This window comes from Oenanthe melanoleuca, chromosome 6 (assembly GCF_029582105.1).
Source record: "Oenanthe melanoleuca isolate GR-GAL-2019-014 chromosome 6, OMel1.0, whole genome shotgun sequence".
Taxonomy (NCBI): Eukaryota; Metazoa; Chordata; class Aves; order Passeriformes; family Muscicapidae; genus Oenanthe; species Oenanthe melanoleuca.
Window position 1 is genome coordinate 32,760,874 of NC_079340.1, and position 14,066 is coordinate 32,774,939.

At 43.6% G+C, this 14,066-nt stretch overlaps 1 protein-coding gene across 1 annotated transcript; it reads right to left on the bottom strand.

Annotated features, from left to right (window-relative positions):
• Positions 1-1,610: 1,610 nt before the first annotated feature.
• Positions 1,611-13,618, bottom strand: CLRN3 (clarin 3). Its single transcript, XM_056495395.1, has 3 exons — positions 13,265-13,618; positions 5,210-5,398; positions 1,611-3,027 (listed from the first exon to the last, which is right to left on the bottom strand). Exons 1-3 carry the CDS (start codon positions 13,491-13,493, stop codon positions 2,750-2,752), a joined length of 696 nt encoding a protein of 231 aa, XP_056351370.1. The 5' UTR covers positions 13,494-13,618; the 3' UTR covers positions 1,611-2,749.
• Positions 13,619-14,066: the final 448 nt, after the last annotated feature.

Below are 14,066 nucleotides of genomic sequence, written 5' to 3' on the forward strand. Positions count from 1 at the left end.
AAGACACATTGCAAAGCCCCAGAGAGGCAAATGCAATAATTCCTGATGTGGGCACAGCTCTTAGGCAGCAGCCAGAGCTGGTTAATTCACAATTATAGGGGGAAAAAAGAGTCAGTGCAGCTTTGCTGTTACCCAGAGGCAAAGAGAGCCAGTCAATAACAGAATCCCTGTCCCCCAGGAGCTATTCCACTGAAGAGCCAGCAGCTCCTGGAAAAGCTCTGCTGGATCACAGGATCACAGACACAGCTAATGATTTCTGCTCCAGGGGAATCAGAGAGCTGAAGATGAATATTCCTCTGGCTGCCCTGGGGTTGGGGTGGGGGGAGCAAGGGAGGAGAGGCTGGAACCAGGATTAAATAAATCATAAAATGGTTTGGGCTTGGATGGGACCCTGAACTCACCCAATTCCAGGGGCAGGAATACATACATATATATATATATACATATATATATATATATATATGTATGCCTCTCTATAAATACTATAATATAAATACTATGTTATTATTATATTATGTATTTTAATCATATCTAAAAGATCCAAGGCAGTGCCTGACTCCCAATCCATGCTGACCTGTCCATAATGCTCTGACTCAATAAGTGACTTCTCTTTCCCTGGCTAAATAAATCACTGCTAGAGTGATCCTGATGGAATTGCAGGGTTTAAAACAACTGAATATAACATTAACTGTCCCAGGGTGCTCCAGGCTGGCCTTGGACACTGCCAGGGGCAGCCACAGCTCCCCTGTAAATTATAAATTATAATTTATAACTCCCCACTGCACACACTGCATTTTAGGGGAGCAGTTTAGGGGATTTTAGGGGAGCAGTTTAGGGGATTTTTGGGTGAGAAGTTGGTGACAGCTCGTGTGTTCAGTCCTGCTGTGCCTCCCTGGGGCAGCTCTTTGTGCCTGGGGAGGGAATTCCTGCCCCCAGTTTGAAATAAAACATCCAGAGGAAGAATCCTGGGGTAGCTTTGTTGGTCCCCTGCAACCTGAACTCCTGTTTAAATCTGTTTTTTTGGTGTTCTGGGTGACTTTGGTCTGAGTCCTTGTCACACAGTGACTTTCTGGTGTCTGCAGGCAAACAAGAGATTCCAGACTGATTTTAACAGAGCCAACAGACTCCCAAACCAGGATTTATTTTATTTCCCAAATCAGTGTTTAGATGCAGCAGAAACTCCCAGGCAAGGGGAAGCTCCTGTTCTCCAGAGCTGGAATATTATTATATAATAATATAATATAATATAATATCCATCCACAGGGCTGCTCTGAGCTCTCCAGAGCTGAAATACTATTATATAATAATATAATATAATATAATATAATATCCCTCATTATTATATTATCTATATATATATCTCTATATAGAGCTCACGCTCTGAGCTCTCCACAACTGGAATTCCTGCTCCTCCTGCATTTTTCCAGCTCCATCCCTCCAGCAGCTCACTCTGAGCAGAGCTGTGCTGTGTGGTGGATGCTGGCTGGGCCCAGCACTGACAAGTGAATGCTGGAAGTGTGAAAATTTTTTGCAGCCAAAGCAAAACTGGAAAATGTTTGGCTCCACCATAACATTTGCAGCCCTCCCAGGCACTTGCAGGCACACAGAGCAAAGATCAGCCCTGGTTTTATTGACCTGTGCCACCCCTCAAGGCTTAGAAACCCCCTTTTATTTTTATTTTATTTCCCACTCTGCCCTCATCACCCTTTTAAGTGGGATGGAAAATCCCTCTGCTTTGAAAGAGCACAGCTGCACAAAGTGCAGGCAGCTTTCATCTCCAAACTTTATTTTTCTGACATAAATAGTGAGGATTCACCTCTTGTATCTCCTCATCCCCTCTTCAAAATGCTTTTTATCTCCACGAGCACCTCTTGTGTCACAGATATGGAGCACGACTGAAAAATCACACTGGGAAGGAAAAGGAAGGTTTTTTTTTTTTCCTTTTTAAAGGAATAAAAAAGTCTCTCCTGGCTGCAGAGTGAGGGCAAAGGAGCAGGAGTGCTGACCAGAGTGGGGAACACGTGCTCTGAGCAGGATTTTGCACTTTGGATCTGCCCCAAGGTCCCAGTGCTGGCAGGAATGGGGAGGGAGCTCCCCAGCTCTGCACTCGTGTGTCCCTGTGAGCACACAAAATCCTCCTCAGGCTGGCAAAGGGGTGGCCCTGGGCAGGAACCCTGCCTGGTGACCCAGCTGGGGCCCTGTGTGCAGGGGCTGGGCCCTGCCCTTTGCTCCTGGCAGAGCTCACAGCATTTTCTGTGCATGAATAACTCTGGGTTATTCATTATTATTCGTTATTATTCACTGTTCTCTGCTCTCATGGAACTGTTGAATCACCCAGGTTGGGAAATCCAGCGAGTCCAAGCGTTCCCCAGTGCCAAGGCCACCTGTGTCCCCAGGTGCCACCTCCACAGGCTGTGACATCCCCCTGGATGCTCCCCCTGTGCCATCCCTGCATCAGGGGGGCTCCAGCCCTGTGCTCTGGGATTTTGGCCACAGGAGATCCCTGAGCAGAGCAGGGAGGGAACGGAGCAGCAGCAGCTCAGGGACCATTTCTGCTCATCCCAAGGGATCCTGGAGCTCCCAAACCCCACTCCAATGGCTTTGATCTTCCTGCTCAGCTGAAACCAAAACTGCTTTTGTGTCCTCAAAACAAAACGGGAATTGAAGTGTGCCCACGGCTCAGAGCAAACAGAAATTTGCTGTCCACATTTAAATCATCTTCCTTCACTCCCCCTTTTCCAAGGTGTCCTTAAAACAGAATTACATCCTTTGGTGCGTTTTCAATGGGTCTCTCCTGCTCTTTCTTCTTGGAATACGTGGCGTGGTCGTAGAAGTAGATGATGGTGAGAGAAGCAATGTTCAGGAGAAGGATGAGCAGCATGATCCAGTAGGAATATCCATAGCTGTGCTTGGATCCAAGGTGTGTCTCCACCTGGGTGGAACATCCTCCAGGGACCAGATCTACAGGCAGCCTGCTCCCTTCCACGTTCACAGGGAAAAGGATCATGGCTAGGAGGATGAGGACTCCTGGAAAATGAAAATACACATTTTAGAGTAGGAGCTGTAGTGCTATTCATGTAATTCATTATAATCTGCTTTAAACCTTCTCCTAGTCCAGGGGTTTTAATCAATTTATCTTGAAAATTTTTGATTTTTTTTTTTTAATCTTGAAATTTATCCTGAAAATAGCTTGATTTTTTTTTTTTTTTTCCATGCTTGGGAATGTTTAATACTTATCTATTATTAGTAATTAAAGTAAACTCTGAGGATACTTCAAGAATTTTTGCCAGACCCAATAGTATCTGACAGGTGTTTTGATATGGGCAATGATATTATCTAAAATTATTAGATTCTCACTGATTATTCTTAGATAAGGCCATTTAATTCAACTGTTTTTTATTTAATTTAGTTCTGATGAGTATCATGTATTCAAACCTTTGGTGATTTGTGTCTGTTTGATATGAGCCCAAATTCATGGATGAGTGGTCTCACAGTTGGATAAAACAAGAAGAGCTGGATAAAATAGCACAGCTGGATAGATATCACAGCTGGATAGATATCACAGCTGGTTAGATATCACAGCTGGATAAAGCCCTGAGCAGCCTGGTCTGTGCCCAGGGTTGGCCCAGGAGCTTAGACTTGAAAAACTCCTTTTCTTTACAACTTTGAATTATTGCATGTCTGGCATAAGCCAGAATGTGATGTCTTATTGGATCTGGGTCTATTTCCTAAAGTCTCCCAAATGTAAAGTTCAGTTCCTTTGACATTTAGCTGAATATTGCTGTTGGATCTCTGCTTTCCTCGTGCCAACAGAGCTGTAATCTCTGAACTTTGTGGAACATTTCCATTCCCTCTCTCCAGGCACCTCACCCCAGCTCATGCTGAAACAGCTTCATTTTTTATTCAGGAGAATTAGGAACCTCCAAGATGACCTCCCACATTAAATGATGCATGATTTTCCACAAAAATGCACCCACAGCAAAATAAACTTCCATGTCACAGCACTTGCAGGGCTGTTAAAAGTAACCACAGCCCTCAGCCAACACAAAAATTTATTTTCACCCCAATATTTATTTTGGCCAGCCCAAATTTCAGCTTTTGTTTCAGTCAGAGCTTGCAGGTTCAGGTGTTGGGCTGAGGAAAAACCTTCCCATGGGATGAGACAATGATCTGCTGTCTCAGAAGGGAATAATTGTCTAATTCAGCTTTTGCTCCCTTTTTTTACTGTGTTTCACAGCTGTTGTTAAAACATCTGGGTTAAAAAATGGGTGATTTTCACACCTCCACCTGCACTTGTAATAATTAAATGTTCTGCACTGTTCCCTTCCCACCAAGGTCTGGTTTTGTCCCCAGGACCTGAAAACCTTTTGAAGGATAAAACACCCGTGCTGAAGTACTCTGTAATCAGATGTCTTAAAAGGAAATGATTCAAGTGCAAACCCATTATTAGAGGAACACCAAATTCTCTGGAGACTGACTGAGTGTGAGAGCTGCAGTCAGGGAAGGTTGGGAGCAGCCAGGCTCAGTCCAAGCAGGAATGTGGGACAGGTTCACAGCTCTCAATGACTCGGCATCTCCTTTTTTTTTTTTTTTTTTTTCATGTTTTAAGGAATGCTGAAACTTATTTTTCACTTATTTTAAGCTTATTTTTCTTTTTTAAAAAGGGAAATAATTTTTGCCAGGGCTCGCACCTTCAAATTGCCACCTCCCTATAAATATTATCATATAAATAGTATTTTATAACATAACGTTTATATTATTTTATTAATATTATATATATTATATAACAGATATTAAAATATAAATATAAATATAAATATAAATATAAATATAAATATAAATATAAATATAAATATACATATACATATACATATACATATACATATACATATACATATACATATACATATACATATACATATACATATACATATACATATACATATAGTATCTAGAAATATAAATAATATATAAAAATATAAATATATAATATAATATAGAACATAAATATAATACATATTAAATATATATATTTATAATAATAAAATCTATTATTTTATTATATACCGTGTTTTAATCCAATTTAAAAGCTGGTTTTCAGGTGTGCCAGCAGGCAGAGTTAAAAAGCAAGCCCAGAATGCATTTCCAGGTGCCCCTTGTTGCAGCTCCATATAAAAAATCAGAATTTCAGGAATTCGCCACCACTCACCACACACAGAATTCCAGGTGTAGACTCCCACGGGTCCCAGGAATGTCTGGTAGGGGTTGCTGACAGCGTTGGTGCAGGTGAAGGCAGAGCTGAGCAGGGAGCTGAGCAGGGCCAGCACCAGCAGCACGATGGTGGCGACGTTCAGGCTCCTGCTGCTGCTGCTGCTGCTGCTGCTCAGGGCATCAGAGACTGGAACACAGCAGGGACGGGGACAGGGGTGAGCTCAGGGGCTGCAAACCCTGCCCTGCTTCAGTGCAGGAACTGGGTGGGAACTGGGTGGGAACTGGATGGGAACTGGATGGGAACTGGATGGAAACTGGGTGGAAACTGGGTGGAAACTGGGTGGAAACTGGATGGAAACTCTATGGAAACTCTATGGAAACTCTATGGAAACTGGGTGGAAACTGGATGGGAACTGGATGGAAACTGTATGGAAACTCTATGGAAACTCTATGGAAACTCTATGGAAACTGGATGGAAACTGGATGGAAACTCTATGGAAACTGGATGGAAACTGGATGGAAACTCTATGGAAACTGGATGGAAACTATGGAAAGTGTATGGAAACTGGATGGAAACTCTATGGAAAGTGTATGGAAACGATGGAAACGATGGAAACTGGATGGGAACTGGATGGAAACTGTCTACGGAAACTGGATGGAAACTCTATGGAAACTGGATGGAAACGATGGAAACTGGATGGAAACTGGATGGAAACTCTATGGAAACTGGATGGAAACTGGGTGGAAACTGGATGGAAACTGGATGGAAACGGTGGAAACTGGATGGAAACTGGATGGAAACTCTATGGAAACTCTATGGAAACTGGATGGAAACTCTATGGAAACTGTATGGAAACTGGATGGAAACTCTATGAAAACTGTATGGAAATTGGATGGAAACTGGATGGGAACTTGGTAGAAACTGGATAGAAACTGTATGGAAACTCCTATAGAAACTGTATAAAAACTCCTATAGAAACTCCTATAGAAACTTTATGAAAACTCTATGGAAACTCCTATAGAAACTTTATAGAAACCCCTATAGAAACTATAGAAACTCTACAGAAACTCCTATAGAAACTTTACGGAAACTATAGAAACTGTATGGAAGCTGTAATAGAAACTCCTATAAAAACTCTGTAGAAACCCCATAGAAACTCTAGAGACACTCTAGATGAACTCTATAGAAACTCCTATGGAAACTCTATAGAAACTCTATAGAAAATCCTATGAACACTCCTCTAGAAACTTCTATAGAAACTCTATGTTAACTCTATATTAACTCTATAGAAACTCTATAGGAACTCCTATAGAAACTCCTATGGAAACTCTGCAGAAACTCCCATAGAAACTCCCATGAAAACTCCTGTGGAAACTCCAATAGAAATTCCAATAGAAATTCCAATAGAAACTCCAATAGAAACTGTATAGAAACTCTATAGAAACTGCACAGAAACTAAATAGAAACTCCTATAGAAACTCTATGGAAAGTAGAGAAACTGTATAGAAACTTTATAGAAACTCTGTAGAACCCCCATAGAAACTCTGTAGACACTCTAGATGAACTCTATAGAAACTCCTATGGAAACTCTATAGAAACTCTATAGAAACTCCTGTAGAAAATCCTATAGAAACTCTGTATTTCAGTCAGACAAAACAATCCCTCCTAGGTTTGAAACTCAAGGACACCCTACAGCCTCAGGGCTAGGAAATTATAAATGAAAGTGAGTTATGGGGGAGCAAACAGGGGGTAAATGACTTCATTACCTGAAGCTGCAATTGGAGGATTAACCCCAAATGGACCAAACTTATCAATGTCTGAAAAACTCGTGGTTATCTTTCATTTTGGGTGCAGCCCCTGGGGAGGCTTTGTCTGGCCCCAGTGTCCCTGAAAGCCCTTCATTAATTATATCTGCTTTTATTCCCAATGTTTTTAAGTAAAAAAGGCACCAAGGAGACAGCTCCAGCTTGTGCCAGAGGGGGTTAGACTGGAGATTTGGGGAAGTTTGCTCTCAGCAAAAGGGTGGTCAGGCATTGGAACAGGGAGTCACCATCCCTGGAAATGTGCTAAGGGTGGCTGTGGCACTTGGGGACTGCTCCAGTTACCCTGGAGAGCTTTTCCAGCACTGATATTCCATGATTCTGTGATAACCTGCCCTGCCCAGTCTGGTGGCTTTGGAAAGCCTTGTGACTTTCTGCCAGGGCTGTAGTTAAAAGCCAATGAGCAGAGGTTTGGCTGATCTGAAGGGATTGGGATGGAGAAAGTGCAGGAGGTTTGGACACAGCAAGGAACCCAAATCCCACATGGGGTGAAGGTACCTGGCTGAAATAAATTCTTGCTGCTAATCCTGCAGTTAACTGGGTAGTAAACTGTTCCTTACTACTTCTGTAAAAATTGCCTCTGGATGAGGCCAGACAGGAATTTTCTGCCTAAACTGGATCAGAAATCTGAGTGTTCCTTTGTCTGGTCACCTCCACAAACGCCTATTTAAAACTCTGCTCCAATTTAAAACTCTGCTCCAGTTGTATTTCCTTTTAAAATAGCAGCGGTGCCTCACATGCAATAAATTTGATGGGGAAAACCTTCCCAAAGCTCATAAATCTGCTGCCTGGACCAGGTGCTTTTGCAGGACAAATAAATCTGAGTGTGGTCATCCATGGGCAGGTGAGGGTGGTTGAGCTCATCTCCTGACTGGATCTGTCTCTGCTCTGCAGGAAAAACTTGGTGAGGCAGGACTGGCTCCTTTCTTTAAAATAAAGGAGCTCCTGCTGTTTCCCACCAGGGCTGGACTGGATTTGTGGGCACATGGTCCCAGATCATTCCCTGCTGTAATTCCATGGCTCTTGTGATCAAACCCTTCAGATCTGTCACCAATTTTTGCCTAAATCCTCCCAGTTCCTTGATAAGTTGCTGGTAACAAGAGAACTCCAAATGTGATACCCTCAATGTGTTGTTTTGTTGAGGTGAATTATTTTATCCAATATTATTTTCCCCCAAAATTTTTTCTCAATTTATTGAAAGGCAGCTATAATGTGCTTTATGTTGTAACAAATACAATGACAATGTTTTGGAGCTCTGTTCAAATCAATGTTGTGAGAGACAGATTTCTGTAGGAAAATTCCCTTTGTGTGCTGTTCTTGAACAGAGCCATTATTGCAAAATATTCAGGTAGTGCATGACTGGGAGAAATCACAGCAAAGAGAAAAACAAAGAGTAAAAACCCCATAAAGAGGAATAAACATAATAAAAAGAGCTGTTGGCAAGGAATGAAAAGGAGAATTCCTCTCCCATTTTATCTAATACTGCAGTACAAGTTAATTTCTGCTTGAGGCACTGGCAGCTAAGGATGTGTTATGGAAATTAGCTGTAAATTTAAGCAATTTTCCTGGAAGAAAAGGAAAGCAGGGCATCCAGGGGATATCACTCAACGAAATGGAAGTGAGCAGTTGTGCCTGCACTGGGCTGAGGCAGCCTTGCAGCCTGGCCATCACCTGTGATCCATTCCTGGGAGCAGAAATCAGTCTGGAGCCAAATCAGACACGTTGTGTAATTTCCCCTCTGGCAGCCTCGACTAATTTTATCTCTCAGAACATCCACAACTGCCTGGCTACACCTCCTGCTCCCCCTAATTGATCCTGTTTGTCTCTGACACTGAGCTGCAGTTTAGGGGTGGCACTTTGGCAGCTCCAGCTGTCCCAGCCCTGTCTGCAGCAGCACAAGGCTGAGGGCTTGAAAGAAAATGCTCTTTTCAGGGCAGCTGATTTTTTTTTTTAATCCCTAAATAAAGCAGTCTGTGCAAACAGAAGGAATCTCCAGCAGCTGATCTATTTGAGTGGGATCAAACTCAAATATTTTGAGTGGTAACCTGCAGCTGGATCTGTGTAAAACCTCCGGATCTGTGTAAAACAATAATTCTAGAAAGAAAAGAGGGTTTGGTCAGATTTCTCCTTAATTTCCTCTATCTTCTTTTAGTTTTCATCCTTTATCCTGACATGTTTGGGTAGAATTTCCCAGGCTTTCACTGAGCTTAGCCTCCCCAGCATCTTTTCCAGCTCTACAATCACCCATGACACATCAAGAATTAATCACTGAAAAAAGCCCAAACAAACAAAAAATCCAGAGGAGAGTTCAACAGAGCTTCCTATTTTCAGGAGATCCCTGGAAACTGATGGGGACAGGAATGAATTCCAGCAATTTCCAAGCTTTGGTCATTTATTTTCGGGAGTTAGAAAGTGAAATAATTCCTGTGTGCTGTGTACAGTTGGAAATGCTTCCTTGGGTGGTGTGGCTTTGCCAGCAGTGGATAAATCCTGACATTCCAGACTCTGGGCGTGGCTCTGCCTAAGCCTGGCTCAACCTCTTGGTGTTTGACTTGGACCAGGCAAAGCCATGACCAAACCTTCTCTGGCAGACATTTTACTCATAGCTGGTTCCTCTCTAAGACAAAGAATTCAGACAGCTCAGGAAGGCTCTGAGGAGCCTGGTTATTAAATAACTTTTGCATTTTGCCATCCCCAGAGCCTGAGGAGTGGCTGCAGTGATTTATTGCTCTGCTAAGGCTGGAAAGAGCCACCCTGGCTGGGCACTCCAATGCCAGACATGATTCCTTTGCCTTTCATCTTGGAAATTGCTTTGGATGTTTTGGTTTCTAGAGAAATAAGTTGTTTGTTTGTTTTTGTAAAGGTTGTTGATGATCTGCTTTTGAACAGCCACTGATAAAAGTCAGCCTGGGCTATTGCTGAAAATAATCCCCAAATTCTCGACTTTGATTTGCCCTTCAGGGATTGTCCTCCTTTTCCCACACCCAAATATGACAGTGCCACTTGAGAAATGCACGTGGGGTGCTCAGCAGAGCCCCAGGCAGGGCACAGCTGCTTTCAAATCCTGCTCTGATTTAAAGGGATGTTTACAACTCCTCTTGCTGATTGTCTGAAATGTTGGAATGGAGAAAGCACTTTGCTCCTCCATAGCACTGGAAATCCATTTATTTCAGGATATCAGCACAGGAAATGCATCTCCTGTCTTGGGTGGACAGGAATATAAAGAGAGAATGTATGGAATTCTAGGGAGTATTCTCCTATTTCAGTTATGTATGGAATAGAATGATAGAACAGAGCAGTGTGGGTGGGAAGGGACGTTAAATCCCCCCCAGTGCCACCCCTGCCATGGCAGGGACACCTCCCACTGTCCCCAATGTCCAGCCTGGGCTGGGGCACTGCCAGGGATCCAGGGGCAGCCACAGCAAACCTGGGCACCTGTACCATCCCTGCCCACCCTGCCAGGGAAGGATTTCTTATCAAATTCTTTAGCAAATAATATAAAAAATGATAATCATGCTTATTATAAAGCCTAAAAATTAATTCTAAGTCATTTCTTCTCATGTTGCTGTGAGGGATGTGGGCAAACCCAAATTTAGATTGTTGATAAAGCATCACTCTCTCTCAGCAGCTGAGGAAGGAAACTCACAAATGCAGAAGCTCACTCGTTTTGCTCATCCCTAAATAGCTGATGGGGAGAGTTGAGATCACTTTTTGTAAATGTTCTCTCAACATTTGATGAAGCACAAAATCACAAATCTGGCAGAGGAAAACCCAACACCACCAATGCAGACTGTGCAGAGACTTGAAGCCTTCAGTGACACCAGAGTGTTGTGGGTTGATTAATGAATTCTAATTAAAATCGACCTGGTGGCAACACCCAGTCCCTGGGGCTGGGCTGTGGGAGCAGTTTCAGCCAAAGGCAGGGCACAGTCCCTGGGCTGAGCCAGCCTGGATCCTCCCCTGCCACCAGCCCCAGGGACAATTCCACCTTTCCCACAGAGCCCAGTTCAAACCAGCCAGAGCTGCCCACAAGGCTCAAGGTGTGGGGCCTCAGCCAGCTATAACCACATAGAAATGATTTTATTTATTATTGTTTACTCTACTAAACATCACTTTATTATCTGCTGTGGCTGCAAGGAGATAAGATGGAATGATTTGGGATTTTGTACTTGTTACATAACGACTCCAGTCCATGCTCCACCTCTTGCTGGGAATGTTGCTGTGCTCAGGGTTTGGTGAGAAATGAATGAGATGGAACCCAGTCAAACCTGGCACTGGTTTGTGTAACCCAGCTCTGGCACCGTGGGAATCCAGGTGTTTCTGCAGGTGCAGGAATAAATTAGGCTGGGGAAGAGCCTCATTTATGAGTTGGATGTTTAGATCTGCTGTGCTGGGACATCTCACAACAGCCTACCAAAAAATGAAATTATTTCTTAAAGCATCTTAAAATCCCAGATTGGTTTGGGTTCAGAGGGACCTTAAATCCCCCCCAGTGCCACCCCTGCCATGGCAGGGACACCTTCAGTGTCCCAGTGTCCAACCCCATCCAGCCTGGCCTTGGGCACTGCCAGGGATCCAGGGGCAGCCTGTGCCAGTCCTGATATCTAATTTATATCCATATCTCATCTGTCAAAATTACTTGACCTGCTCATGTTTTTGATGGCATTTTTCAAGTGGATTTTCTCCCTTTCTTGTGAGTCATCAGCATTACTGCTCTGAGCTTGATGAGGCAGCAAGGCAGACAAATAAGAGCAAACCCTTGATCCTTGCAGGAGCTCTGAGGTTTATCTGCCCTTGGGTGCTGTTTTGTGTCTTTTGTTCCTTTTCCTGCAGCAACCTTCAAACCTTTCTCTATCAAAACTAATTCACTAGTAGGTGACAAAATGTTGAAAGTCCAAACAATAAATTAACATCATGAAATTAAAAAAAAAAAAAAAAAAACAAAAACCAAAACAAAAAAAAAAAAAACTGGAAGGTGAATTAGGTTTGTAAATCCCTTAATTAAATGGTGAGTGTTGCTTTTCTGTTCCTCACCAAACTTCTGAAAATCAAAGTCAATTTGACAGAAAGTTCCCATTTTGTGTTTTTTTTCCCTTGTTCCAAGGTGCAGGCCAAGATCACAGGTGATAAATTTTTGAATTTCTGTGCTTTTTGGGGGTCTTATTTTATATCACTTAAATCCCCCACTTCAATTCTTGTTCTCACTTAAAATATTGTGAGATGGATACGTCTGTCAGGGGAATGAGTGAGAAGATCTTAGGTTTGGCTTGGATATTGGGAAGGAATTCCTCCCTGTGAGGATGGGGATGCCCTGGACTGGGTTTCCAAAGGAGGCTGTGGCTGCTCTTGGATCCCTGGAAGTGCCCAAGGCCAAGCAAATCCTTCCCAAAATCCAACCCAAACCTAAGATCTCACACGTGCTGCTGACGGACATATCCATCTCAGAATATTTTAATTAATTCTGAAATATGAGATGAGGATTTAAATTAGATATAAGGAGTGCCCAGAGAAGCTGTGGCTGTTCCTGAATCCCTGGAAATGTCCAAGGCCAAAAAAATCCTTCCCAATATCCAACCCAAACCTAAGATCTTCTCACACGTGCTGCTGATGGACATATCCATCTCAGAATATTTTAAGTAATTTTGAAATATGAGATGTGGTTTTAAATTAGATAACAAATAATAATAAGGACTGGCACAGGGTGCTCAAAGAAGCTGTGGCTGCTCTTGGATCCCTGGGAGTGCCCAAGGCTGGGCAAATCCTTCCCAAAATCCAACCCAAACCTAAGATTTCACATGTGCCGCTGACGGATGCCTCCATCTCAGAATATTTTAATTAATTTTGACATATGATATGTAGATTTAAATTAGATATAAGGAATGCCCAGAGAAGCTGTGGCTGCTCTTGGATACCTGGAAGTGCCCAAGGCCAAGCAAATCCTTCCCAAAATCCAACCCAAACCTAAGATCTTCTCACATGTGCCGCTGACAGACGCATCCATCTTAGAATATTTTAAGTAATTTTGACATATGAGATGTAGATTTAAATCAGATATACGGAGTGGCACAGGGTGCCCAGAGAATCCCTGCAGGTGCCCAAGGCCAGGCTGGAGGCTGGAGCAGCCTGGGACAGTGGAAGGCGTCCCTGCACGGGTTATGATGGGATTTCAGCTCCCCCCAACCCCAACCAATCTGGGATGCTCTGACCCACTTCCAGCAGTGCCAGCACTTACCTTGGAAGGTGTTTTTGGGCACCTGGAGCCCTAGATCCACGAACTGCTCACAGGTGCCCCTGAAGAGGCCGTAGGTGAGGCTGATGGTGAGGTTGGAGCCGGCGCGCGCGAAGCGCAGCTCGCTGCCGGCCCAGCGCGGCGTGGCCAGCGCCACGCAGATCAGCGCCAGGGAGCCCACGCAGGCACAGAAGGAGCAGCCAAACATGCAGCTTTTCTTCCTGGATGGCATCTTGGTTTTCCCCCCAGTTCAGAGGATTTGGTTCCCTTTAATCCCCTTCACCATGTAGGTGATTCCTGCCCGGCGCCGTCCGAGCGCGCAAAGTCATCCTGGTGAACTTTAAGCAAACAGCAGTGGTAATAAAAATGTAAAATGGTTGAACTTTGCTCTGGGGAAGAGGTGTCACCATGGTGACAGCCAAAGCAGCGTGGCAGGGGCTGCTGGAATTGTTCTTGGGTGATTTATGGTCCTTGCCAAAGCCAGGTCCCAGTCTGGGTTCGTCCTTGCCAGCCCCTCCTGGGTCACTTCTGAATCCCTCGCTCTGTCCTCTCAAGATCCTGACAGCCAGGCTGGGATCTGCCAGTCCAAATCTAATCTCTCTCTAATATCTTATGATAAAGTTGTAAAATGTTCAAATTCCCGGCTTGCCCAAGGAGCAACCCAAGCATCCCTTTGGAAAACCTCTTAAATTCTTTAAAATTGTGTTAGTTGTGGGTTTTGGTGGGGTGAGGATGTTCTAGCCACTGTCAATAGGTTATTTTCTAAGAAACACCTCTAATTCCTAATTAAATTTATTTTCACATA

What these genes read in the sequence shown, in the direction of transcription:
- CLRN3 (XM_056495395.1), bottom strand. Translation starts at nt 13,493, where the DNA reads ATGCCATCCAGGAAGAAAAGCTGCATGTTTGGCTGCTCCTTCTGTGCC. An exon ending in GCCCAAAAACACCTTCCAAG is followed by an intron (nt 5,399 to 13,264) that starts GTAAGTGCTGGC and finishes GCTGTGTTCCAG; the next exon opens with TCTCTGATGCCCTGAGCAGC. An exon ending in CACCTGGAATTCTGTGTGTG is followed by an intron (nt 3,028 to 5,209) that starts GTGAGTGGTGGC and finishes TTCATTTTCCAG; the next exon opens with GAGTCCTCATCCTCCTAGCC.